Source organism: Platichthys flesus, chromosome 18 (genome assembly GCF_949316205.1).
Source record: "Platichthys flesus chromosome 18, fPlaFle2.1, whole genome shotgun sequence".
NCBI lineage: Eukaryota > Metazoa > Chordata > Actinopteri > Pleuronectiformes > Pleuronectidae > Platichthys > Platichthys flesus.
The window spans coordinates 1559544-1585791 of NC_084962.1; the positions used below are offsets into that span (position 1 = coordinate 1559544).

The window sequence follows — 26248 nt, forward strand, 5'->3', positions numbered from 1 at the left end:
TCTGCTCCAAAAGAGTTGGTTAGCAAAGTTGCATGTGACACGTGTGACCAATGGAGTCCAGGCCATCTCTGATGTTTGCCTTTCACAAATAAACATCGAGTGGGAGATTCTTTTCACAGACGCGTTGACAACAACACAGGAATCTCTGTGGTGTTCAGGTGAGGGGTGGTGCAGCAGGCCCACTTGATCTATGTGAAACCTGCGGAGTTTGCTCATATCAGCTCATTCTCTAGAGATTTTACTATGGGGCTGGACACAGAAACTCTAGTGAAACTCTGGAAGACGGACATTTGCATTCTCACATACAGCCAGCTGAAGAATGTCTTTAGTTTATGTCAAGAACAAGCAAGCAGCTCTAGTATCTGCTTGCTTGTTCTTGTCCTTTCATAATTCGTAAACTTCTACATTTTCAGGAGATTGTAAATTGGGCACACAAGCTGAATTGAGAACAGATAGGGTTAACAAAAGAGAGGGAGAAATTTGAAAGCAATGTCTCAAAAAATAAAAGAGACCACAAGACCAAACATGTGAAAAGATGAGAAAAGGCAACATGAAGGAGGAAAACAGAGAGCTTTCAAAAGACTGAGGCTGGGCTGAGTTGAGATCAGGACTGATTCAATATGACACAATGCATGGCGGCCACCCCTCGCCCGCTCTCCATCCCTGCTGAGCCACAGAGAACAATGCAGTGAGCACGAAGTAGCCAAGCTCTGTCCACACTGTTCAGGGAAGACAAAAACAGTAGTGGGTCCAGTGTAGTGAAGCCGATGAGGGCTAAAGTATGCCACTCACTCAACAGCCCTGGGGAATACCCAAAGACTTGTGTAGCTAAGGAACTTCCCCAAAGAGAAAGGTAGGATTTAAGAAAATGACAGATCTAATTAGTTTATTTTGTGTAAAATCAGGGTAAGTGTTGAAATTGTTATGATGATTTTCATTTTTGATTAGATGATTATAATCACGAAAAGGCAATGAAAATCCGACGTGAAGGGAAACTTCTTAATTTTGTATGATGCTAAAAATGCAGAGTCTCTTCTTTTCTCACCCCTACCTTTGTTCGGGCTCCTGCGGAACTTCACAGCTCCCAAGTTAACCAGGTTCATGCCATACAGGTTGTAGTCTATAAAGAACTGCAGAAGGAAGGGGATGTGGCCCTCGTTGGGCTGGTAACTTTTGTTCATCACTGCACCACTCTGCAACAGCTCACACACCCTGCAAAAACATTAAACAATTAAAAAAATATGTAAATATATACATACACACACATAATACAACTGACTGACATTATTAATCCATGTAGTGCCCCTTTAAATATATAACAGTAGTCGTTTCATTTAACCCTGTGTTTACTGCTCAGAATGTTTTCCAGGACCATCCGTGCATTTACAGCATTTTCTTCATATTGTAAGATGAATAAGGAGCAATTCACTGAGTGACTGTTTGAGGTCTGTCCTGGAGTCATGTCTCCACTTTAAGGGTCAGAGCACCATTCTGGCTGAGTGCCTGACTGGCTGGTCTGCTGACTGGCTCGCAGACTGACTGCCTAACTGGCAGTGAGTCACTGACTGACAATCTGCCCCCACATTCATTCATTCATTTATATATTTTAATACATGTCCCTAACTATGTGTCTTTTTCCTCCCATAGTCTCTCTCCCTCTCTCTCTCTCTCTCTCTCTTTGCAGGTATCTCTGACTCCAGTGTTGCCGGATAACAAATATTATTATTATTATTATTATTATTATTATTATTAAGAATAATACTTTTTATTTATCCATTATTATATGAATTGTTGCTGCTATCATTAATAATCAATAAAATCTTTACACTTTTATGTATTATTATTATTATTATAACTATCCAGAGCTAATACCTGATCTTGCACAAGTGTGGTCTCTCTCTTTTCTCTTTCTGCCTGAATGGCTGACTATTTTCTTGTCTTCCAATTATCTTTTCCCAAAATCTCTACATTACCCTTTCCTTTTTTCTCTCGAAGCTCACTGTCTTCTCCTCGAGCCTATTTCTGTATTCTTCCATGCAAATACACCCTCGTTCAATCAATTTGTACAACTGATTATGCAGCAATCGATTTCAGTTTAGTAAGCTGGAGTCATGCACCCACACTCTGGTACTCAGTAACAGCAAACAGCAGGAGCCTGGAATTATCTCTATTCATATAAGCTGCATCGATCTGCAGCAGTCTTACCTTTTAACCATCTGAGGATTGAACAGATAGATCTTCATGAAGTGCTTCTCTTTGGCGTGGTAGCCATAGAAAGGCCTGCAACAACACATCCAGACAGGAGACATCATCATACTGCATGTCAACTATCATCATTCATTGAAAGGATTCACCCTCGTTGTCATTTTATGAATTCTAAATGGTTTTGTACTGCAAATTTTAGGCAATTCTCTACTTTGTCAGCTCAGTTCATTTGATGACAACGAGTCACTTACATGCCGGAGACCAGCACCACTTTGAAGACATGCTGATTGCTGGAGGATGGGTTTCCCATGGCAACATTGATGGCCCTGTCGATGCTGAAGGCCACCTGCCGCAGGTAGTGCTCTGACTGCTGCCCATAGCCATCGTATGGCACGTAGATGTAAGGGAACACACCATGAATGTGAAGACATGTCTTCTGGCCTAAAAACAAACAAACAAATACATTCAACAACAGACTTAGTTTGATCCATTCTATTAATCTTCCCCTCTGATTTGTAGACATTGTTTAATTTTGCATTAATATGGCAGAGTATAACTTATACAGTATCTGAGTACTTGTCAGCTGCAACTAAAAATCTATATCTGGGTTTAAGCGTGGTTAAGTTATTATTTTGTACTTGCAAGTCTTTACTTTGTTGGATACAACTTTTAAAATCTAAACAACATTTTAAACACAAGGAATATAAGTCAATATTCTTAAACATCAAAACTAGGAGGTTGATCAATTATCAGCCTGCCATGTGACCTTAAAGTAGATCTAGGCCTCAATAAATTCCAGCCTGCATTTACAATTGATAATTACCAATATACACTCAGTTGCCATTTTATTAAGTACATCTAGCAAAACTAATAGTCTAGTACAACAGTCCCACAATTAAATCCTTCCACCCTTCACCATCTATTAAAATAGTTTTAGAGTGTTGTTGATTGAAATGTATTATAATTTTGGAGGCAGTCTGTGTCTGTTAAGTACAGCATTACATTGCAGGAATAATACATTTCCCTACAAAAGCCACATAAAACATGTGTCCATGAGTGCAAGAAATAAAATAAGAAATTAACCTCAAATGCAAAAGAGATCAGCAGGATCGGATGAATCAACCCACTCTGATCAAACATTCATTTGCCAGTTTTTAGTGACACAGTCCTGAACAAACACCAATGTGCTGTAGCTCCCATTGATTTGACTTCCTCCACAGACACTATTAAATCTACTGACAGGCTGCGATTGAGATGGATGGAGTGTTCTGAAGGTTGAGCAAACAGCTTTTTCCACCGGTAAGTTTTTCTCCAATCATTGTGAGGCAGCATCGATAGATGAGTGCAACAAAAGCCTGTAACTCCATGATTCATGACGTACATGCAGACTGTTATACCAGTCAATTAGCTAAATAACTACATATAAACAGAGTGGAACATGGCTCTGGGCTGTGGACTGTGGCTGTAACAGAGTGGAGAGAGGGAGATACAGTAGTTATAATAGTGTCGTGTGACATCATCACTGCCAGACAGACACTCACATTGCTGAAGAGTCATCTGAGGTGAACTGTGCTGCAGACACCATGCTGATTCATTCCCTTTATACCATTATCAGCATGGGCCAGAGCTTGTATCTATACAATGCTGCAGGAGCCTGTGTGGTGTTTAGTTCAGTTATATAAAAGGAATAATAAGAGCATTGTAAAAATGATGACAACAAATGCAAGGGGTGCTGAGGCTCACCCAAATCTAAGCTTCTCACTCTGCTCTCTTCTTGCAACATTGACAGGCTGACAGACAGCTGGACGGCAGGAGGCAGTGTAGAGCAGGAGCTCCACTCTTGCCCAGGCTTGTCTGCACATGCCCAGAGACAAGCCTGCCTTCCTAACCATCCCTGATCTTCAGGAGAGGAACAAGAAGGGGGTTTCTGGCACTACTCCTCCACCTCAAACACACATACACTCGCATACATCAGCAACTTGCCAATTGTCTATCCTCATGCTATGACAGATGCTGCGTGCGACGCAATGCCGCAGTGCCATGGGCTTGATTGCTGAGATTGCTGGATCCAAAGTAGAGGCTCCAAATGCGGAAGAAACGTTCTTTGCGTCTCTCTGCACAATAATACATATGACTGCCTCCAAACATGAGGGGAGGGTGATGCTAGAAGGAAGGTGGTGATGAAAGACAATGAGCTGGTGTGAGCCTGAATCTCAAGCTACTGCACTGCTTCGACTGAGGGAGCTGCAAATGTTGAAGCTCACAGGCAGAGCTCCCTGTGGCAGGCAGCATGTGAGGGGGAGACACACATAATCATCACTTTGAGATCAAACTTGTCTTTCTGCTTTTGATGGAGAAATAGTGTTTATTTGCTTGTCGTTCTAAACTTAATGACGGCTGCATTGTAAGATCAATGTCAAACTGTGTCACATCTATGAAGTCCACTATACACTGGCGGCCTAAGGTGTTACATTGAAGTGAACCCAGATGAAAGATCATAAGAGAAAATAAGATGGCGATATGTTAGATAACAGCCATTTATTAAGTTTAAAGGGTAAAATATTTACTAGTTCAAGCCATTCTAATGTGAAGATTACCTGCTTTCAAAATGTTATATCATATAGTAAAATAAATATTTATTGTCCAGTCAAATTACCAATTGAAGAAGTCGCATTCATTTCTAGAAAATTGGGAATGATTGACATAATAATCCTGTGAGTCCAGCAGAACAAAGATGTTCTGCCCCCTGTTTGGATGCAACATGCCAGTTGGTATATCTCACCATTAGTCATGAACTAAATTAAGTATCATACTTGTTGTATCTCATTATGTTTTGATATGCATATAAAAGCTGTAGTGAAGAGTTCATTAGTAGAAAAGTAATCAAAATCTAAAAATCGATTAACCGTAACCATTTCACAATTATGAGTTGTAATAACTTTTGACTGTTTTTCCTGGTTTTCTGGTTACTTTGTGGACTGGATCGGACTGTGCAGTATTATCAAACTGTCCTATTCAGATTGAGGTTTGGTGAAGTTTACAGTAGCAACTAATGATTATTACCAGTGACATTAGTGTTTCTCATCCGCCGGGCGTATGTGTTCGTCTTCCACAGAACAAGGCCAAGGTGTCTGTATCCACTGTGAGAAACACAAAGGCTGGCCACTACTCCAGCATTTAGGGAACAGCAAGGACGACGTTTGTGTGTTCGTTCTAAGCCTTTAATGTCAACGTGGCTTTTTTTCCCTTTCACATGCACACGCCAACGTACACTGCGAACAGCCTATGCTTGCTTCAGTTGCAGTTGCTAGGCAACAGTGTCAGCAAAGTAAAAGGCCATGATTGGGTGGAGGATTATTTCCACCCTGCTGGTCAGGCCACATAAAGATACAGAGGGAGAAAATGTGTGTTTGCAAAATAACTCTTAGACACATAGATGGCTGATCAATTGTGAGGAGAGGCGGTGGTCTAGTGGCAGAAACTTGGACTATGGGCAGAGAAGGTCTCTGGTTTGTCTGTGGTTCGACTCCACGGAGAGACAACAAAAGACGAACCTGGATTGATCTGTCCAAAAATCCAAGAGTCTCCCTACCCTGTCTAGTGCCCCTGAGCAAGGCACCTTACTCCCCCAACATCTGCTCCCTGAGCGCCGTACATGGTCGCTCACTGCTCTGTGTGTCCTGCACCAGATGGGTCAAAAGCAGAGGTTAAATTTCCCTACCTGCCTGAACGTGCCTTTGCATGTGTTTGGGACTAATAAATGCATCTTAATCTGCATCAGTCAAAGGTCACGGTCAGGATCATCAAAAACATTGTCTGAAAAACCCATTTCCCATTTTTCATTCCAAATACAATTACTCTATTTCTTTATTCCTCTGTACTATGTGAAAACACTTGTGAAAGGGCCCAAGGTGTCAAATAACGTGATTTATCTGTAACAAAAGTCATAACGTATTGAAATTATGATGATCAATAGGGAAAGGCAATGCAGCCTGACATTTGGGAAGGTGTACCAGCAGCTGCTTAACTTAAATATTATATGAAACTGATATCAGTGTTATCAAGTTTCACTGAAGCTTTTCTGCAGAGTGTGTACGAGATGAGGACTGTTTTTCCCACTGTTCCTCAGCCACATGTGCAGTTTCCTGTTGGAGGATTTGTGAATGGGGGAGGGAGGGGCTATTCCAGCCTCAGGGACCCATCTCAGATGGGAGGAGCATTGAGACAGAGGAGGTCCACTCAGCAAAGTGCCTTTCTCTGTCTCTCTTCCTCCCACCCCCACTTTCTGATCGTAATCACCACCAGGACTCCATGAATCGGCAGCCATTGCAAGAAGAGCCCCTACCCACTGGGTCAGTAAGGCAGCCAGCTTGAAGCTTAGTTAGAAAAGCAGTGATATAAGCTGCCTTCAGACATGCACTAAACTCATTGTCTGGTTATATTTCAGAATGCAAATGTCCAAGTGAGAGGTTGTGATCTCCTCTATAGCTGGCCAATAAAGTTTTGGTGATGGAATCACTTCAGAAAATCAATTATCATTTTCTACTGTATTTTTTATTTTGTACACTGAACCAACTTATGTGTTACTGATGTGTTGTGTCAGTTGTGAACTATTGTGGCTTTGTGTACCATGTGTGTTAACTTACAGTTTCTGGCTTAATTTCAAATATATAATGTCCTGTACTGGGGTCATCTAGATGTGACATACAGCTCTGACCGTCAACACTGGTCATCAGTCATGCTGATAACTTTTTGCTTGGCGGTAAAGTCTGTCTGTCGGGCGCTCTTGCCTGGTAACCAACAGAAACTTAGAGTTCCAGTTCCAATAAAGTTCCAGTTTGAGAGTCTCTCTTTTTATGGAAAAAACTGGCAAATTTCCTGGTTAATGTCACAATCTGTCAAAGATGGTGCTAAAGCTTGGTTTCATTTCTACTCTGGAGCTGGTGAATGAACGCAGTCCATATACAGGACTACTCTGTATAAGGACCTCAAAATGCATGACTGCCCAGTAGAACACAGAAGCAGAATTTCGAGGGTAAAAAATCTTCAAGGTTCAAGCAGGAAGTTGGGTTATGATAAGCACAGGCTGTTGGCCGAATAGCCGACTTCATTATCTTATTCCCTCAAATATTGACTGTATTGTACTGTAGATGATAATAGGCCCATATTTCCGGCAGGCTTGTATAAGAGAAGCAACTTTATTTGGAATTCCCTGTTATTGAGGTATCAGTGTAAGATGCCATTAGTCAGGTAAACTTTGATCCAAAGCCACATTTCAATCAAAAATACTTTTTGGGACCGTTTTGTCCCAAAAACCTTCAAGTAAGTAAATCACTGTTTGTCTGTGATGTTTGTACAACAGATGGCTCCAGGAGTTGGTAATGCAGATGACTATACAACAACGACACTATACAATCCCAGCAACACTCAACTCGATAAACAAGGAAGCGATTTAGTTTGTGCTGCTGTTATGCATGATTCACTGCCTTGCAGATACTTTTTTGAGTTGAATAATGTTTTAGAATGTGGCATTTGCCAATTCCAGTTATCTTGTAGCTCAAACTGTCCTGAAAAGAGCAACAGATACGTCCACGCACAGCAGTCACTCATGGTGTACTCTAAATCTAAGCATAAAGCATTGACTTCATATCTCTCTGCTTTAGGTCTGGTGGAGCAGTCAGGTTTTCTGTAATCAGACAGCTGCCACAGGGAGAAGTGGAAGAACATGTTAATAAAACCAGTGTTGGTGTTAATTAAAAAGGCCCAGGGAGAGCTGAGCGAAATCTAGGACTGAGTACTCCCACCGCCTGGAGATGGAACATCAGGATTGTAGAATTTGTGCTTACTACTCAAAGCCACTGTGCTGGTGTAGGAGCTGAAATAGTTTTGCCTCTCCCTCAGGCCCTGCATCATTTGTCAAGTGCTCGGGAGCAGAGGTCATGGTAGAGTAGCAGGTAAAGAGATGCTTAGGGGCAAGGCAAAGCAACATGGTTCTGAAATAATTGATTTCAATCCAGATGGTTAAATTACGTAAAAAGAAAGAAAAAATTATGTGAAAATCAAATAAATTTCTAAGCCAGAGATTAATTCATGCATTCATTATCCTTTAAGCTGAAGCAAACTCCAGCTGGTATTGGGTGAGAGGCAGGGCACTCTCTGGACAGGTAGCCAGCCTATCACAGGGCTGACATTTTGAGACAAAAACTAATTTACATTCATGGACAATTCTCTAATTAACCTACATGTCCTTGGACTTTGGGAGGAGGCTGGAATACCTATGCAGGCACAAGGAGAACATGCAAACTGATATCAGATCCCAAAGTGTGCAAGATCCAATGCCATAATTGAGACTGTATGATTATGACATCCTCCATCTTTTGGCATTATGCCTTACAAGATAGCTTACAGGGTAGATTAAGGATAGAGGGAGAGAGGGGTTCATAAATCCAACAAAGTTTCAGTGGAATCAAACATGTGGTCATATGGTTTTCAGTCTCCACTCCTCCTCTTACTGTACCTGTGACTGTTTTCTACGATGCTAGCAGTGGTTTATACCTTCACAGAAACTCAAAATATGCAGACAATATTCTCAATAAATTGGAAGTGTTCCTGTTTTGTGCAAATTTTTAAATATAGTTTGCATCTGTCGCATGTAGATAACATCATCAACATACCCACTCTTTTTTATTCATATATTTTTTTAAACACATCCACTCTTTTCTCAAATGGGCTCACCGAACCTCTGACTCTGATATTTGATGTTTCACATACAGCCCCTGAATCTGCCCCAGGAAGCAGAGTTTAATGCATATTTGAAAGCAGCTCATGACAGACACAGGTTACACAATGACTTGTCTTTGTTTCTTAAATCTAACTGTTTAACGCATTATAATTGAACACCTTCCAACAACAACCACAATCGACCATCAAGTCAACATACAAGATATAGTCATGATATAAAAAGCATTACCTCATTCTATTTCAATATGACTTCAATTAGGGCTACACTATTACTAACAAAGTATCTTCCGAAAAAACCCAAATCAACACGGCAGTAGGGAGAGCTGAAAAGAGGTTTTCCAAGCCAGAGGGTGGGTGGGAATGTCTCCTTCTGTATCTGTGTCTGGGCTACGTAAGCAGAGAAAAGGGTAGGGCCTTCCCTCCTGAGCCAGGCATCCCTGTCCTGGCTCGATGCCCGAGCAAAAAAGCCAGGAGCTGAGGAGAGATGAAGTCTCAGCCAGGTCAGGGTTTCCCCCAGCACTATCTTGTTAAGGCGGCCGCCTTAACAAGACTAGGGCCCCGCCTTGACTACCAATGTATTGAAAAAAAAAAAAAAAAAAAAAAGTTGAAAAAAAAAAAAAAAATGGCATTGATAATACTCAGGTAATAGTGTTTACAACATTAGTTGTGCCAATAAAGTTTTTTGAGTGTAATTGAGACGGCGACATCTGGTGGTTGAATATATTGTTTCATAGTCTATCATAGTCACCTGTCAATCTACCGCCAGTGACGTGCGGTGAGGTCAGTGAGTGGGTAGGCACTGAGTTCTGAAAGCCAGATTTCTCTAAACCTATATATTGTTAAATCAAAAACAATAACCAACAAACAGGCACGCACGGCCGATTTCAAATAAGTTCCTCCCTTTCTTTCTTTCTTTCTCTGTCACTCACTCACTCACTCACTCACTCACACACACTGACGGGACGTATATGAAATGTCACGACGGTGACTTCAGGTTTGCCCGTAGCCTACTGTAGTTTGGTCTAAATGGTCTAAATAAACATCGCATCCATCGACTTAACGGACCCGTCCCTCACACCGAGGGCAGAATAAACGTAAGGCAACAAGTCAAACCTTCGCCGATTCAAACTACCGGTACTACTTCTATTCAACTTAAAAATAAAAGACAGCATTCATCATTATGTAGGACTACAGCATAACGGACAGATAGGACCGCCTTCTCCAACGTGGAACGCCCTCTCCGTGCCTCTCCGCGGCTCCTCGGAGAGCTTTTCGTGCAGCTCTCCTTTTTCTAACTACACGTCAAAATGGCGGAGAGCCCACGGATAGCCCTTGGCTGTGATTGGTCCGCTAACGCCAGCATTTCGGAATGGAAACTTCCTGTTCACTGTGTGTGAGGAGCCGGGAGGACGTAAATAAACCAGCGTGGACTTCTTCTATATACCTCATGAGGTAGGCTTCTCTAAGCTCGACTTCAGTTGCGCCATCTACTGTTCTGGTGGTGAATTGTTTTCACAACAAAAAGGCTAGTAGAACTGTAAATCAAAAAGGGTTCGTCCGGTCCGTCCGTCGGTCAGTCCGCAACGGACTCGGAGTAGCATACATTGGCCTTAAGCTGCGTAAATGTCTAGTAATATCTCGATTTTAATTGGTCCATGAATGATATGTAACGTAAAGGCTTATGTGGCATACCATTTACGTAAAAAAGGCACAAAGAATGATGCTTATTTGCGTACATGTTAAATCATACAGAATCAGGTGCGCATGCGCGAAAACTTTTTTTTTTTTCTAACACTGCAGGTTATTCCTAAATAAGCGAGAGGATGTCTTACGCTGCTTCTGTTCATAGTAGTTTAAAGTTATACAAGATTTAAAACATTATCAGCTAACAACTATTTTCTATAAATATGTAGTCTCTCTCTCTCTCTCTCTCTCTCTCTCTCTCTCTCTCTCTCTCTCTCTCTCTCTCTCTCTCTCTCTCTCTCTCTCTCTCTCTCTCTCTCTCTCTCTCTCTCTCTCTCTCTCTCTCTCTCTCTCTCTCTCTCTCTCTCTCTCTCTCTCTCTCTCTCTCTCTCTCTCTCTCTCTCTCTCTCTCTCTCTCTCTCTCTCTCTCTCTCTCTCTCTCTCTCTCTCTCTCTCTCTCTCTCTCTGCCCCTCCCTTAACCTGGTTCAAGCAGAGTAAAGATGCCTTTTCTCACACTTTTTCTTTTGATAGCAGAAAGTTTATGACCAGTCCTTAGTATACATGAGACAACAGTACAGATAGCAGCACATCTAGACCAATCTATGAGAAAAAAATTCACATGGACATGCTGTAATTTGTGTAAATTTGGACTAAGAAAGAACAAAATTGCTGAACTGCATTGTTAATGCAGATGGATGGATGTACAGGATGAATGGCAACCATTTAATTGTCTGCCTGCCCCACATTTATGACAAGGAACACAATCACCTCCCCATTTTTCCTTAATGACCACTTTCTTGCCAGTATTTCCCCATTGCTCAAGCTGAGGCTGAAGGAGGAGAGGGTGTTCCTTACGCCAGCCATCAGGCATGGCCCTGGCTGAGTAGACAGACATCACAGTAGAGCAAGTCATTTGAGCTGATAGGATGAGACTGACCAGATGGTCACTTGATTGTGCTTCATGCCAGACTTTGTTAAGCAGACAAAGCAAGGATATATCAGTCTTCATAAATATGACCACTTAAATCAAGGCTGGCTATAGTGTGATGTTGGCCGGCCTATGCTGTGATTGTGCAGGCTGGTCCTCCTGCCTTTTTATTCTTTTTAAGATAACTGTATGTCTGCCTGGCTTGTGAGAATACAGCACAGATGGTGGCAGCAGACTCCACAGATCTGGACTGGGTCAGTGATAATTCAAAGCAAGATAGGCAACTCATGGGACTCGATTGAAATGACACTAAAACCAGGAGAGCAGAACAGCAAATAATTTCTTCTTCAAACATCAAGAGCCTACAATCTGGGATGTACAGGAATCACAAATGACAGTCCAATCAGACCAAACTTGATTTATGAAGCCCACTCTTGCTTAACTCTTTTCCTCTCAAACAATGACTCATAGCTATAACAGTATAGTGCTTCCCCTTAAGTCTCTTTGAAGAGGAAAAATTGCTATTCTCTCTACCTTCTTGCAATCCATGCCATTTTCAACCACTGACTCCCCAGAGGGGACGCCGTTGTGGTACATAAGGCACTGCATTGGCTAAACCCCACCTCAGGAGATATTGCATAAGTATGTGAGATGCATTATAGCAGACCAGAGTTATTAATTACTAAGTAACTATTTTTATGATTAATTATAAACGATTAAATAAATTAGCTGTTGCAGCACTCCTGTTAGACTTTGAAAGATTTACCAAAATACACAGTCAATTAGGGTTGGTAATGAATAATCGAATTTTCGATTATTCGTCATTAAGAATTCATTCGAATAAAAATCCAAGTCTAATGAATAATCTTTCTAGTCCCGCGCATTGTGAGAACAACATCTTCCAGTATCTTGCGCTTGCACGACTTCCTACAGCAGATGAGTGTAGCGGGTGCTAAATCCCTGTCAGATATCTTAACGGACTATTAGTTCAGGTCAGTGATGTGTACATCTAAAGAAAATATGTATTCACTCTAACCGCCTGAATTCAACGCAAGCAAGTGTGCATGCTGATGATGCCTCTTATGCGCAACAGATGAAAAATTAAATGATGTGTTGTAGATGTTTGAAAGGCAGACTGCAGGTGAACTCCATAGCAAATTCTCCGGATTTTACCCGCAGGTCATGTCTGAAAACGACTCTGTATCTATCTCTTTCTGCGCTGATTGTGAGTGATTCATACCTTGTCTGCCCTTCTTATGACTCCTGTTTGGGTGAGTGGAGACCTGCAGGCTTTGATCTGTTTGACATGATACGATTGTTTTACCTTCTTGTTCCTACCTTCTTGTGCCCTGACCCGCTTTACTCATTTTGCTCTCACTCCTTAAACGCTAAGAGTCGCACAGTCACCGGCCTACAGTGTTGGCTACTGACCAGCTCTGTTGTCACAGAAACTAAGTGACTTGCTCAAGGGCATATTAGCATTCACTGCTCAGTGAGAGAGTATAAGTCAGCAGGTGAAATCTGAAATTATAGTAGCCAAGTTAATACTTTTGTATTTCAATAGAGTATACAAACGCATGCACCCCTAAAGTATACAGTATGTAACAATATTTGTAACAACCACTAGGATGCTTTTTGCAGATTAAGTCCAGCTGCAGACTTTTGGCAAAGAAGAAAAGAGAGAAGTGCCAATGTGCCAAATATATACTAGTTATGTAATATTGTCCTGTGCTTTTTGCTAACATTTTGGAAATCCACTGCATAATTGTGCAACATTTGAAGGAAACCAGCTGCAGAGTAAAGAGGTAGGATGCAAGGGATTGTTAGGGAGACTAAAAAACATTAGGCTTGTACTTCAGTGTGGACACACACGAGCGATAGAGACAGAAGACCAGAGAGAGCATGAGTTAGAGGGAACGGTCTGAGAAAAGGAAGAGAAGAAAAAGCTAATGTCAGACCAGAGAAATAGGACGAGTGAGCAACCATAGAAATCTACAGCACAGAAAAGAGCAGCCCATGCAGTGAGAGTGTAATTAGCAGTCTGATAGTTTACAGGAAGAACCCCATGAACTAGGACACTTCATTCCCATATAACCTCAGCCGACCGAGAGCAGAGAGGGAGGGAGGGAAAAAGCGCAACTGTTGTGCTGAGTGCTGTGAAGAAATATGGTGAACATCAGCGTAGGCCAAGCACAGCCCTTGGGCTGGCAGGGCAGGGCCAGGAGAGGAGGCACACACACTGGTGGAGGACTGAGTCCTACAGCCAAGCATGACGAGGAGGAGGAAGAATGAGGGAGGAAAGACAGCAGGAAGAGAGAGTGTAGCAGACAGAGGAGGAGGGGCTGGAAACAGGAGGATAAGCAGGAGCCTAATTAAATTAGGCTGCACCAACATGCAATGTGGAAAAATGAAATCCTTTCTAAACAATTGGAGTGAAATCATCAGGCTGCAATACTAAAAGTACATTAAAGTCTGACTCACATCATAACATATTGTTGTGGTGATGGACACCATGTATAGCTGCTTTCAGACATGCACTGAAGCCTGCAGTTCCTACATATTTTGGTAATCTGCTTAAGAGTGACAGAAAGAAATAATACCAAATCCATCCAGAATAGAAGAGTACCAACACAACTCTCTGTGGCGGGCTGTGCACACAGCAGGAAAGAAGAAAAACTGAGTATAGGCTGGACAAGTCTGGCCCCATTAAAGGTCTTAATTTGCCCTTACTAATTACTGCTTCCATCATAATGTTCAGGAATGCAAGTGAATGGGGGGTACAAGATAAGAATAAGGTGCTGTGGAGGGCAGGGGGATTTAGAAGAGTGTGGAGCTTGAATTGAAGAGGACCGCGAGGAGGAGTATGTGGGTATGAGGGCAAAGGCCAAACTAGCTCCACTTGTAAACACGTCTCTCCGTGTGTGCCATGCAGCAGCTCTCCCACAGAGGCAGTCCAGGACAATGTGACGGCAGCTGAAGAGTGAGGGGGATGAGGAGGGGAAACAGGGCCATGTGGGGAGAGAGATGAAACAAGGTGCTGATTTGATTCAAGGGAAGAAAGTAAAAGCTGGTGATGGATACATCATAGAGATATCTGGCGTTTAGAAAATCTGTATCCGCCGGTGCCTGCACACACCAGGTCGCTTAACAGCATTTTGTGAATAATAACTTGTAGACATTAGTGGACAAAACACAAGCAAAGTATGGAAACATCTTCATCAATTTCACAACACATTACAGACACATTACAGAAACGCGCAGCAAATAGAGAAATGCGCAGCAAATACAGAAACACGCAGCAAGTAGAGAAAACGAAATCGGAAGTGTTTCCAGAGGACACTGCTGCCACAGGAGACACAAAAACGTCCACGTTTCTGTATTTGCTGCGCATTTCTGTAATGTGTTGTGTTGTGTTGTGAAATTGATGAAGAGGTTTTCTTACTTTGCTCGTGTTTTTCCACTTGCATGTGTTTTCTTAAGTTGTTGTGCGTTGAGCTCTCAGGGCCACCGTACATATGTTTCAATTTAAAGAAATAAGTATTGTGCACAGAGTCAAACCACACTCTATTTCAAAATATAAATTAGTGTATAAAATAAATGTTACTCTGAATTCTCATTTTTGTGTCTCATCTATTGTTATTTAACAGTTTTTCATACATTTCCCATTGCCGCCCTGCTTTCTAAATATCATTAATTTAAACAGACATTTTGGTCGCACAATGGTGAAAACCCTTGAAAGAGTTAGAGTATGTCGAGGAAAACAAAGGAAGGCGGACGACAGGAGGAAGGGGAAGGCTGCATACAACAGAGGAGGGGGGGGGGAGAACACTGACAGCCATGGACTGTGACCAGCAGCGGGAGACCCTCAGGGTATCTGCAGTTACTGGGACACATGCAGGAATATTCTTGTTTCCGCTCTTGCACGCAAGCATGCATGCAACTCTCTGTGGCTTATCACAAAAGCTGCTTTCATGCATTTACTGAACTCTTGATTAACTCCTGACATTCTCCAGAGTGGCTGCATGTGAGAATGGAAATATCCGAGTGAGAGCCTCTGGACTTTCTCCAGAGTTTCTCGACCACCCCATGAGTAAAAACTACATCAAGAGATCCTCCACGGGACTCATCGCCAGCGAGAGGGGTTCAAAAATACAAATAACTGAGGATGATAAAGAGAAAGTTTTTGGTAATAAAGGTTGATGTGGGCTGATGCAGGCGTTGATGTGCTGTGACGAAAAACAAGAATGTATTTGAATGATCCGACACTGATTATTTGATATTGATCCAAGGATGTGACAGCGCTGATGCAACTCTCAGTTTCAGTTGATCAAAGTAATCGTTAAATCTCAGGTCTGTATGAGACACCATTTAATTTCTAAAACATGCTACGTCATGATGTAGACTGTGGATGAATAAGGCAAGACGTGAGTCTTTGTGAAATGCAATACGTAAAACTCCTCCCCCTCTCTTGGGGATACATCATTTTAAGTTAAATGTGTGATTCAGAAGGGTCTGCTTCCAAAAAGAGCTTCTACAATAACGGTTTCCACTTTATTTATTTAACAGCCTGCACTGCAGCTAAAAAAAAATCCTAGAGGAAGCACTATCTCCAGGAGCCAAAACAATTCAAAGTGTTTGTTAATGTACAAAAAAATTCTCATAAATTAGGTCAAGCATGTCTGTATGTTGGTGTGTGCTCAGACTTTCTCTTTGATAAAGGGGCAGCAGGAGATTTCCAAGCACTGCCTCTCCCACAGAGCAGATTTCAGTTGGAGAACAGAGCAGATCCTAATATACAGTAACTCCTTAAGGAATAAAAGGTATAAGTTCTGACATCAGAGATAGTATAAGGAGGTGGTCATAAAATGTCTCTAAAACATCGGGTCATAGTATGCAATCGGAGACATTCAGTTTTTAAGAGTCTGTGGCTTGTTACGCAGCAACAACAGCCAGCCTGCCGTCTATCTGCAGACACAAGCGTAGTTGCATAAAAATACACAGACACACAGAGCTATTTTTAGAGCTGGGCTTCCAGTATTTCCCTCTTTATAATAAGCCTGCCCTCAAACTGACTGTACAGGGATATTGAATTAAAATTTGATGAGACAGACCGTTTTCAGTTCCCACTGCAATCCCAGATTGAAATAGAACAGAGGCAGAAAGACTGTTGGTCCACGACTTTTAAAAAGAAAAACAGATTTGGCAAATGTACAGGAATGCACAAACATTAAGCAGATATGAGCTAGTACATTACTGAAATAACAGGAGTGCTGCTACTGAATCCCAATTTGCACAGATACCCCAATGTTACAGATGAAAAAAATGGTTTGTCTTTGTGTGTATGCACGCAAATGTGCACAACCACCACACACAATCACGAGCCTTATTAAAAACTATGCTGAAATGGCACAGTGTGGCAGGTTTAAAGCATTCTCCCATTTTCAAGCAGAGATTCAAGCTTTCTTCAGTCTGCCCAAATTCTTTCATTATTTTTAGACAAGGTCTAAATCTGCCTTGAAACACTGCAGCAACACCAGTGGCCCTTAGGAGACAGAGTGGGAAGTCTCCCTCTCTCATTATGAGAGTGGACAAAACAGGGTCCCTCATCTCTCTCTCTCTCTCCCTTTGTGGGGAGAATGGGGCAGGAGGAGAGAGGTAGAGGTAGAGAACACTGATCGTAGGACCTGAAATGACCCAACACCACGTGCTAACACAGGCCTCTCTCTCCAGACCACACAGAACCACATTACAGGATCTGTTTTGGAAAACTAAGAGGTACTTCCAGAACATAGGACATTACAGACACCAACCAACAGTGGCCCTCAGCGGAGACCCTGCACTTCACATCAAACACTGGCTTTTTAATACAGATGCATAAAAAGACAAAATACTTCCTGCTATCCCCCCATTCCCTATTCAGCAATGGGCATCCATCTCACCATGGAGATGGACTAAATCCCATTACCTCATTGGCAAAGCCATCCGGAACACAGCTACTAGAGAACAACAACTCCTATAGGGTCGGTGTTGTCCTTTCTCTATCAAAATGATTAGGGTAAGGATGAGTCGTTACAATATATTTACAGTTACACAACTATTCCGACAACAAGTATTCTGCTCCACCCTAACAAAAAAGCATATCAACAAACAAACATATCTCTCAGTTCTGATATAATTTGAACCAACTAGAGCAGGGGTTAGAGGATGATAATTGAACCCAAGTATCTGAGAGTCAAAAGAAAGTAAACAGTTAAGGGGACAATAATCTTAATCCTAATGAGCCAAAGAGTGTGTTCGAGTCAACCCATTATCCTATTAATGGAGGAATTCCTTTAGATGCATTAAAAGGTTCCCCTGGGGAGAGCTAAACCCGGGCGGGGGGGATCGGTTTTACTTCTAACTGGACCTCACTTCTTGGTCCCCTCATTCAGGTCAATTGGTCTTGCACTTCCTCCTTCTCTGCTCACACACACACACACACGCACGGGACCACAACAGTTGGCCTCCTGTTGACACAGGGGCCCCCAGGGCCTTTCAAAGCATCTGGGCCAAGCTTGTCGGGTGGAGATCAATGCTGTCAAACCTCAAAAGGTTACAGCCGCTCGGACAGCGATCCAGCGGCTGGCTGTTTGCCGCCCTGACAGATTTTATTTTTTAATCCCCAATAATTAGGGTTGGGAACCGAAACTCAGTTCCAAATTAGAACCGAATCCAAAATGCCAAGTACCGGGTAGTGCGGGTAGCCTTAGAATAAATAGAATATCGGTTCTGCTTATCGGTTCCTAAAATGCAAGGAGGCCATATGCATCTGCCAGGACCTGCCTACGTGACTACGTCCCACACTACACAACAGCCTGTCTATTTGTCTAGACACAACCTAGCATGGATGCCTCACATGGCAAAGCTGACACGCGCTAAACGGTCTCACGACCGTGAGACCGTTGTGGCCTCACGACGACAAGGCAAAGTGCAATGGATGAGGGAAGTTCACCAAACATTTAGGGCAGCACGGCGTTAATGTGGAAGACTGTACAGCGTTGAATGTCCTGTTCTCTACGAGTCCAAGTGTGTCATCTTCAGCTAGCACCAGTAGCACCTCGCTAGCACCTCCAGTAGAGCAAGGTAGAGCGAGCAGCGACGGCAGCGACACAAGCGTGGCATCGAATTACACAGAGCTGATTGGTGGGAGTGCACGGCTTAGGTCAGGAAAGGACAGGGAATATGAGGCCTGGGGTTGTAGCCAGAGCCACATGGTACTCATGCACTGGCCGCTTAGATCAGGGTAAACACACTGATGAGATAAAAGTCGGCATACATTGAGCAAACTGCTCATGAACTCCTCCCTTCAACCCAAACAATAAAAATACCATAAAGGCAAAAGGAAATATTAAAAAGTCACTCTTTCTAGCTGGGTGTGGCCTGATTCTGAGCTACAGAGAAACTGAGAAGGACAGAAAGAGATTCCGTTTGGCTTCAATGTATTCCAGATGGTGATGTAATTTTATATCTGAAAACGCTGAGCTAACTCGCCACGAGTGACATAAGCATAGAAAGAGGATAGTCAAACTGTGCAAACGTGCGGGGCTCCCACTACAGCACACCAACTGCAGACAGGCTACTCTAAACAACACCGACTCTGGTTCAAATCACAACAGAAACAATGCCAGCTAAGGAGAGGCGGTGGTCTAGTGGCAGAAACTTGGACTATGGGCAGAGAAGGTCTCTGGTTCGTCTCTGGTTCGACTCCACAGAGAGACAACAAAAAGACGAACCTGGATTGATCTGTCCATAAATCCAAGAGTCTCCCTACCCTGTCAAGTGCCCCGGAGCAAGGCACCTTACTCCCCCAACATCTGCTCCCCGAGCGCCGTACATGGTCGCTCACTGCTCTGTGTGTCCTGCACCAGATGGGTCAAAAGCAGAGATTATCATGCAGGTAATTTCCCAGGTAGGGAAATTACCTGCATGAGTGTGCCTTTGCATGTCTGTGCATGTGTTTGGGACTAATAAATGCATCTTAATCGCATCTACTGTGTTTGTGTAAACTTTTTATCAGTGAAAGCATCAATGGGACATTGAAATGTTTCAATGCCACATACCAGCAACAATAACCTATCAGACGTGATGAGAGTTGTTGGCATCTGGACAATGCTCCAACTGAGAGCATTTGTTATGACAGTTATCAAACCTGTATCAGAATTTCCTCTGGAATCACCTATTGCATGTAAACCCTGTTCACAGCAGCCATTTTTACTTCATGGTAGGAAAGCGGCAGGAAGTAGGACTAGTTAATAACATTAACAATGGCTGCATTCCATATAGGTAAGGCCTAGTGTTCTAGCTGGCTCACTTTAATGGAATACTAGGGGCCAAACCAAACCATGACACATTCACATGTTTGAAGAGTCATCAAACCTCACTGGCTCACAGTGAATCCAGCGGGGTATCCCAAATGGGATTCTCTTGATTTCTACAATTATATACTAGGAGGTCAGGCGGATAAGGTCTGTAGAAACTGTGGAGCTTCTCACCCAGATATTTGTGTTCACACATGACATACTACGGAGAAACTACCAGTCCAGTGCATGTCTGAAAGCAGCTCGGGTGAAAGATCGTCTGGTGTGTAAGCCTTTATGCCGGTCAGTCGTGTAGTATGAACTCACAACAACTACAAAACTCCCTATCACACAACAGGAAGTCATGTAGTTTCTACTGCACAAATTCTGCTGACTTTGAAAATTGTGTAGTGGAAACTCAGCTTTAGATCCGATCAGGAATAGAATATGGGCTTCTATGGAATTGTTTCGAAAAAATTCAAACTCCTTGATGTCAGGCATAAATACCCAACATGATTCATCATTGTAATTTGCATATGTTGGGTTTCAGTCTATTGTATAGAATATCAGAAAATGAAAGGGTTCACCTACAGCCCAGGGTGATGCTTGAACACTTAAATACAGACAATCAATGTTTTATCATTATAATTGAAGCAGCTTTCAGACATGAACTCCTGAGCTCGTACGCAGCACTGGGTCCAGACTTTCTCCGGCTTTTGCCTTCCACACATCAACAACAGCGGGAGATTCACACCTCATTTTATTTCCTCTTTTTTGAATCTCCTGCTGTCCTCTCACATCGGCTCTTCTGGACTTTCTGCAGGGTATTACTAGGGGGCCAGACAGAGAAACTCTGCAGAAAGTCCGGAGGTTCTCACATACATCCCTTCGGAGAATGTTTGGAGGTTCTTCCGAGTTCAAGGCATGTGTGAAAGCAGCTAAAGATTACAATTCAAGACTGGAACCAGCAATTGTTTGGGGGGGTTTTGCTTGAAAAATTACTTGAAGAAATCATTGTTGTCCATGAATGTAACAACTGACCAATTAATTGCACACTCTCTTGCAACACTTTTGCTGGCACTGTCTAACAAGCTCAGGAAAGCATTTGAAACTAAATTGAAGGTTATTATTTAGATAATGCTTTTATATTATGATGCTACTTATGTCAGGGAGTCCCAGTTATGCAGTGCTATGTTAATTAGGTTATATTTTGCATGAATCAGTGCTGATGGATTGCTGTTTAGCATACAGTGCCTTGCATAAGTATTCACCCCCCTTGTACTTTTCTACATTTTGTCATGGTATAACCACAGATTAACATTTATTTCATCGTGATTTTATGTAATGGACCAAAATAAAATAGTCCATCATTTGGAAGTGGGGGAAAATATTAAATGGATTTCAAAATTATTTACAAATAAAAATCTGAAAAGTGTTGAGTGCATATGTATTCACCCCCTTTACTGTGAAACCCCTAAAAACAATCTGGTGCGACCAATTGCCTTCACAAGTCACATTTGCAAGTCACATACTTAGTAAATAGGGTCCACATGTCTGCAATTTAATCTCAGTATAAATACACCTGTTCTGTGAAGGACTCAGACTTTGTTATAGATCATTACTGAACAAACAGCATCATGAAGACCAAGGAGCTCACCAAACAGGTCAGGGATAAAGTTGTGGAGAAGTATGAAGCAGGGTTAGGTTATAAAAAAATATCCAGGGCTTTGAACATCTCACGGAGCACCATAAAATCCATCATCAGAAAATGGAAAGAATATGGCACAACCGCAAACCTACCAAGACAAGGCCGTCCACCCAAACTGAAAAGCCGGACAAGGAGAACATTTATCAGAGGAGCAACCAAGAGGCTCATTGTTACTCTGGAGGAGCAGCAGAGATCCACAGCTGAGGTGGTAGAATCTGTCTACAGGACAACTATTAGAAGTCTACTCCACAAATCTGGCCTTTATGGAAGGAGGGTGGCAAGAAGAAAGCCGTTGTTGAAATGGAACCATAATAAATCCCATTTGGAGTTTGCCACGTGGGAGTCACAGCCAGCTTGTGAAAGAAGGTGCTCTGGTCAGATGAGACCAAAATTGAACTTTTTGGCCTCAATGCAAAACGCTATGTGTGGCGGAATCCCAACACTGCCCATCGCCCTGAGCACACCATCCAAACAGTGAAACATGGTGGTGGTAGCATTATGCTGTGGGGATGCTTCTCTTGAACAGCTACAGGCAAACTGGTCAGAACTGAGGGTAAGATGGATGGAGCTAAATACAGGGAAATCCTTGAAGAAAATCTGATGCAGTCTGCAAAAGATTTGCGACTGGGACGGAGGCCCAGCTGGACAATGACCCTAAACATACAGCCACACACACACACACACACACACACGTGTGTGTGTGTGTGTGTGTGTGTGTGTGTGTGTGTGTGTGTGTGTGTGTGTGTGTGTGTGTGTGTTAGTATCCCCTTCACATCATCACAGCTGCATGCCAAGGCTCACTGTCCTGCCTGTATCTGCTCTAAAGCATTTAATCCTCATTGAGGTGGATCCTTCTCTGCTGGGTGCTCCAGTTTGCCCTGCGGAGGAGCAGTGACACAGTATGTGGGACAAGTTTGACCACCATTTTTTCATTACCAATGTACCCTGACAAAGTCCCTTGCAATGGTGCTTTCACCTGTCACAAAGGGTTAAAGAGGGGCAGGGCAATCGCAAGGGGATTTGGCTGGAATGCTAATGCCGAGCCATTGTGCAGGAAATGATTCTATTGTTTAGCGGCATGGGAATTAAGATACCCAGGGTGCTCAGTTGTAATGGCTTTAATAGAGAGCAGAGGATGGGCCAAAGCCCAAGAAAAAACACTGATCCATAGAAAATCCAACCTCTCTTTTGTTAGCCATTTTTACTGCAGCTATCTGTGCGAAATGACATTTTTCCAAATGAGAATCTGACAAATGTGAGTCTACATTGTGCTTTTCATTTTCACACGATGTAAGATGCAGTTCATCAATAACGATCTCTCTTTCTTATTTCAATTATGACGATTGTGCATGATGGCTCCTGCCTATTCAGATTGCACTGTGTTCTATGGAGCACATTTTTTTACATACCAACCCCCCCCCCCCCACCCCATTAGCCTCCTCTGCTGCAGATGTTCAATCCATGTAATCTGTTTAAATTGCTTCAATAACATCATTGTTCTTTGGTCTATTTATTTCCATAAAAGTGGAAAAAGCCCGAGGAGGCTGCAGAATTTTGTTATCAACCCCGTGTCAACACTCCACAGGTTGCTTTCAGCGAAATATAAACCAAAATAAAGGCAAAGTGCGAGCTGTCCCTGAATGCCACATGTGGCAGCCGGCGGAGGTGTAAAGTCGAGCCCTGGGAGCCCGAGCTCTGCGCCGCCACCGTACCATGATGGAGCTTGACAGCGAAAACAAAGCCGAGCCGTGCGGGAGGGGGAGCAGAGGAGGTCTCCCACCGCTGCAGAGCAACAGCGGTGCACGCCGCTGGTAGCGTGTGTCCGCCACAGACGTGTCAACACCCCGATCGTCTTCCTGATGCCGTCGAGCACAAACTGCCCGTAACGTTTCCTCCAAACAACACAACGGGTGCATGTATGTGAATGTATGTGGCCGCGCGCGCGCTCAAACTGCAGCCACTGCCGCGTGGTGCGGCACTGGAAGCACAACAAGCATTCCCTTTGATGTATTGAGCACAGACAGACAGACGCAGCGGGCGGATGACTGACCTGCGGGTGTTGATCCGAATATCCGCACCACCGGCACTTTCTTCACGTCGCTCTCCCTGAAGTCAGAGTAGCACACGTCCAAGTCCTTCAAGGGTCTCGAAAGATAGAAGTCTGCGGTGACGATGCGCACCGCAAACATGACTGCCGCGTCCGTCAGAGAGGAACCGGCCGACAGAAAAGCCAACAAACTCCTGTTAGGAGTCCATACGATGCGGGCGGCTCGTTGGCCAGTCGATACCAACCGAGGGGAGAGCTGTCAGCGGCGGGGAAACAACGACACAGCGGCGGGGAAGCCCGACCGTGCCCCATGGAGAAAAAAAAAAAAACTAAGATTCCCGTGGCTCCAGCCGCTGAAATCAATCTGCGGCTGCGGAGAACTACACTCGACGGCGGCCGGTTAATGTCGGACGCTCCGTGGCTGCCGGGTCCATGTTGTACTAATTGTGGGTGTCCCGTGATTTGAGCTCTCTCTCTGCTGTTTTGGTTTCCAGCCAGGAAGACGTTCCCCGGGCTTCCGGTATGTGGCGTTATCTCTCCGAATCACGTCCCAGATCTAGTCGCAGCCAGTCCCGTGTACTCAGACAGCCCCTCCGTTGTTTCTCCCTCCGCTTCCATAACAGGCTAACCCACGTTAGCTAACCCGTGACATATAGCAGGCGCGAACAACACACACGGACACTACATCCGGCTGCAGCTTTCAGAATAAAAGCAATATTGAGGCGGCACGAGCTCACTGATTCAAGGCACCCGTTTAAAAAATAAGTGATTCATTTTTCAAGCTCACATCGGGTACAGTTGTTCATGGGCAATAATTGAAGAGGCACAGTTGGTGGTGTTGTGGATGTAAGTGCCCACATATCAAGAGGTTCTTTACGGCACACTAATCATTTATAAGTTGTTTCTTTACATATAAATTACTATTTGCTCAAACCAAAGGATGGAATAGCACTGTTGTTTACCACAAACTGCATCTCAATATCCGTAAGATGATACCGGTAAAACCAGAAATCGTCCTGTTTGGTCCAACAATAGAGGTTCAAGATTCCATGAAATATGGGATCAAAACAAGTAAGACATCAATTACAGTAACTACACGGACACTAGCAGTGGTAAAAGCATAAAAGAACAACAATACGTTTAGTGTTGTCGTCCCACTAAAACCAAATTCATGGAATAACCTAATACCAATGACTGTGCATTGATTAAAATAACATAATGTGCATGCTGTGTCAGTTGAGCATCAAAACAATGGCTTGATCTTTGCATTGGATTATGGTGAATTAAATAGAGCAGGTTTACAAAGTGTTCAGGAGGACACAGTTCCAACAATAGCCAAGGATTGAGAACTGAGAAACCTCTCACCTCCTAAACAAGAAGCAATCTTCTGGAAACAGGAGAAAAAAAAGGAGGAAAACTATTTAAGGGCGGGGGGAATTGGAATTTCTTAAAGGGAACACGCAATGAACACATATTTATATAAGGGTGTTATTAGTTATAGAAAAATACAAATTGCAGCTCCCATACACAATGCCCATATAATACCTCTTCTGCAAGGCAGTCTTGGTCTAGATGGACAGCAGTGACATGAAATAAGTTTATAATATTAATACAAGAAGGGAACATGTTCAAACACACCAAATAGATAGAATCACAGATTAGGTTAAAAAAAAATATATATTTTTCAGCAAGGAATTATGGTAGATAAAATGCATGCATTAAAACCAATGTTATCATTTAAAAGCAAGGCTGCATTGCTACTCACAGGTGTTTGAGTTTGTTTTTTAGGCTACTCCTTCAGTTCAGTGTGTCGACACATAAGTAATTATTTATGTTTAATAATTGAATGATTGATTCATTAATTACTTAGAGAGTAGATCAAATAGACGTATCAATACATAGTAACCAATGTGAATTCATGCCCCCTTTGGAAAGTATTTTCTTTTTTAAATACAAGAATACAGTTTTTAATTGATTTATTATTATTTGTTTATTTTAGAGTTAATTTTGATTCTCTTATGATTAGGGTACTTGGTATTTTAGTTTAAAATACATTTGGATATATCTTTGCCCATCCCTGCTTACAGATACCTTTGGAGGACTCTTATTTTATAACTGAATACATTTAAACATAGAAACCGGAAACAGGACCTTGGAACATTGAGCAGAGCTTGACAACTTTTCACCTTATTTGCCACTGCAGCATCAGAGCCAGACTGAGACTCAGATGAAAGAGCTAGGAAACATAATTTTCCTCTCTTGTGGTTTGTTAGGGACACGTTTTTTATTGGATAATATATTTCATGTGAGTGAGGAAAGATGTCCTTGTATGTATCACACCCAAAGCATCTCATACAAGGAAATATGCATAAAGACATTGATAAAATATGTTATAATATATAAGGCCTCATCAAAAATTCTATTAACAGCAATTGAATTGATTTAGTACCACATAGCAACGGAAAATGAAATGGAATATAATGCTGATATGTAAGCTTAAAAAAAATCGCCACAATGTACAGTGATATAAACAGAAAGTGGCCACAAGCTAACACTGATTTATCAAATATTTATATTTTTTGTATATAGAGAGTGATTT

At 42.6% G+C, this 26248-nt stretch overlaps 1 protein-coding gene across 1 annotated transcript in view; it reads right to left on the reverse strand.

Moving 5' to 3' along the window:
* The window catches only part of rev3l (REV3 like, DNA directed polymerase zeta catalytic subunit), a 62065-nt gene extending 37819 nt beyond the window's left edge, over positions 1 to 24246 (reverse strand). Inside the window, exons 1-4 of the mRNA XM_062411987.1 lie at positions 23653 to 24246; positions 2457 to 2646; positions 2206 to 2280; positions 1052 to 1212 (exon numbers count right to left, since the gene is read on the reverse strand). Coding sequence (XP_062267971.1) covers positions 1052 to 1212; positions 2206 to 2280; positions 2457 to 2646; positions 23653 to 23791 — 565 coding nt within the window. The 5' untranslated portion in view covers positions 23792 to 24246. The remainder of the gene's footprint in view (positions 1 to 1051; positions 1213 to 2205; positions 2281 to 2456; positions 2647 to 23652) is intronic.
* Positions 24247 to 26248: the final 2002 nt, after the last annotated feature.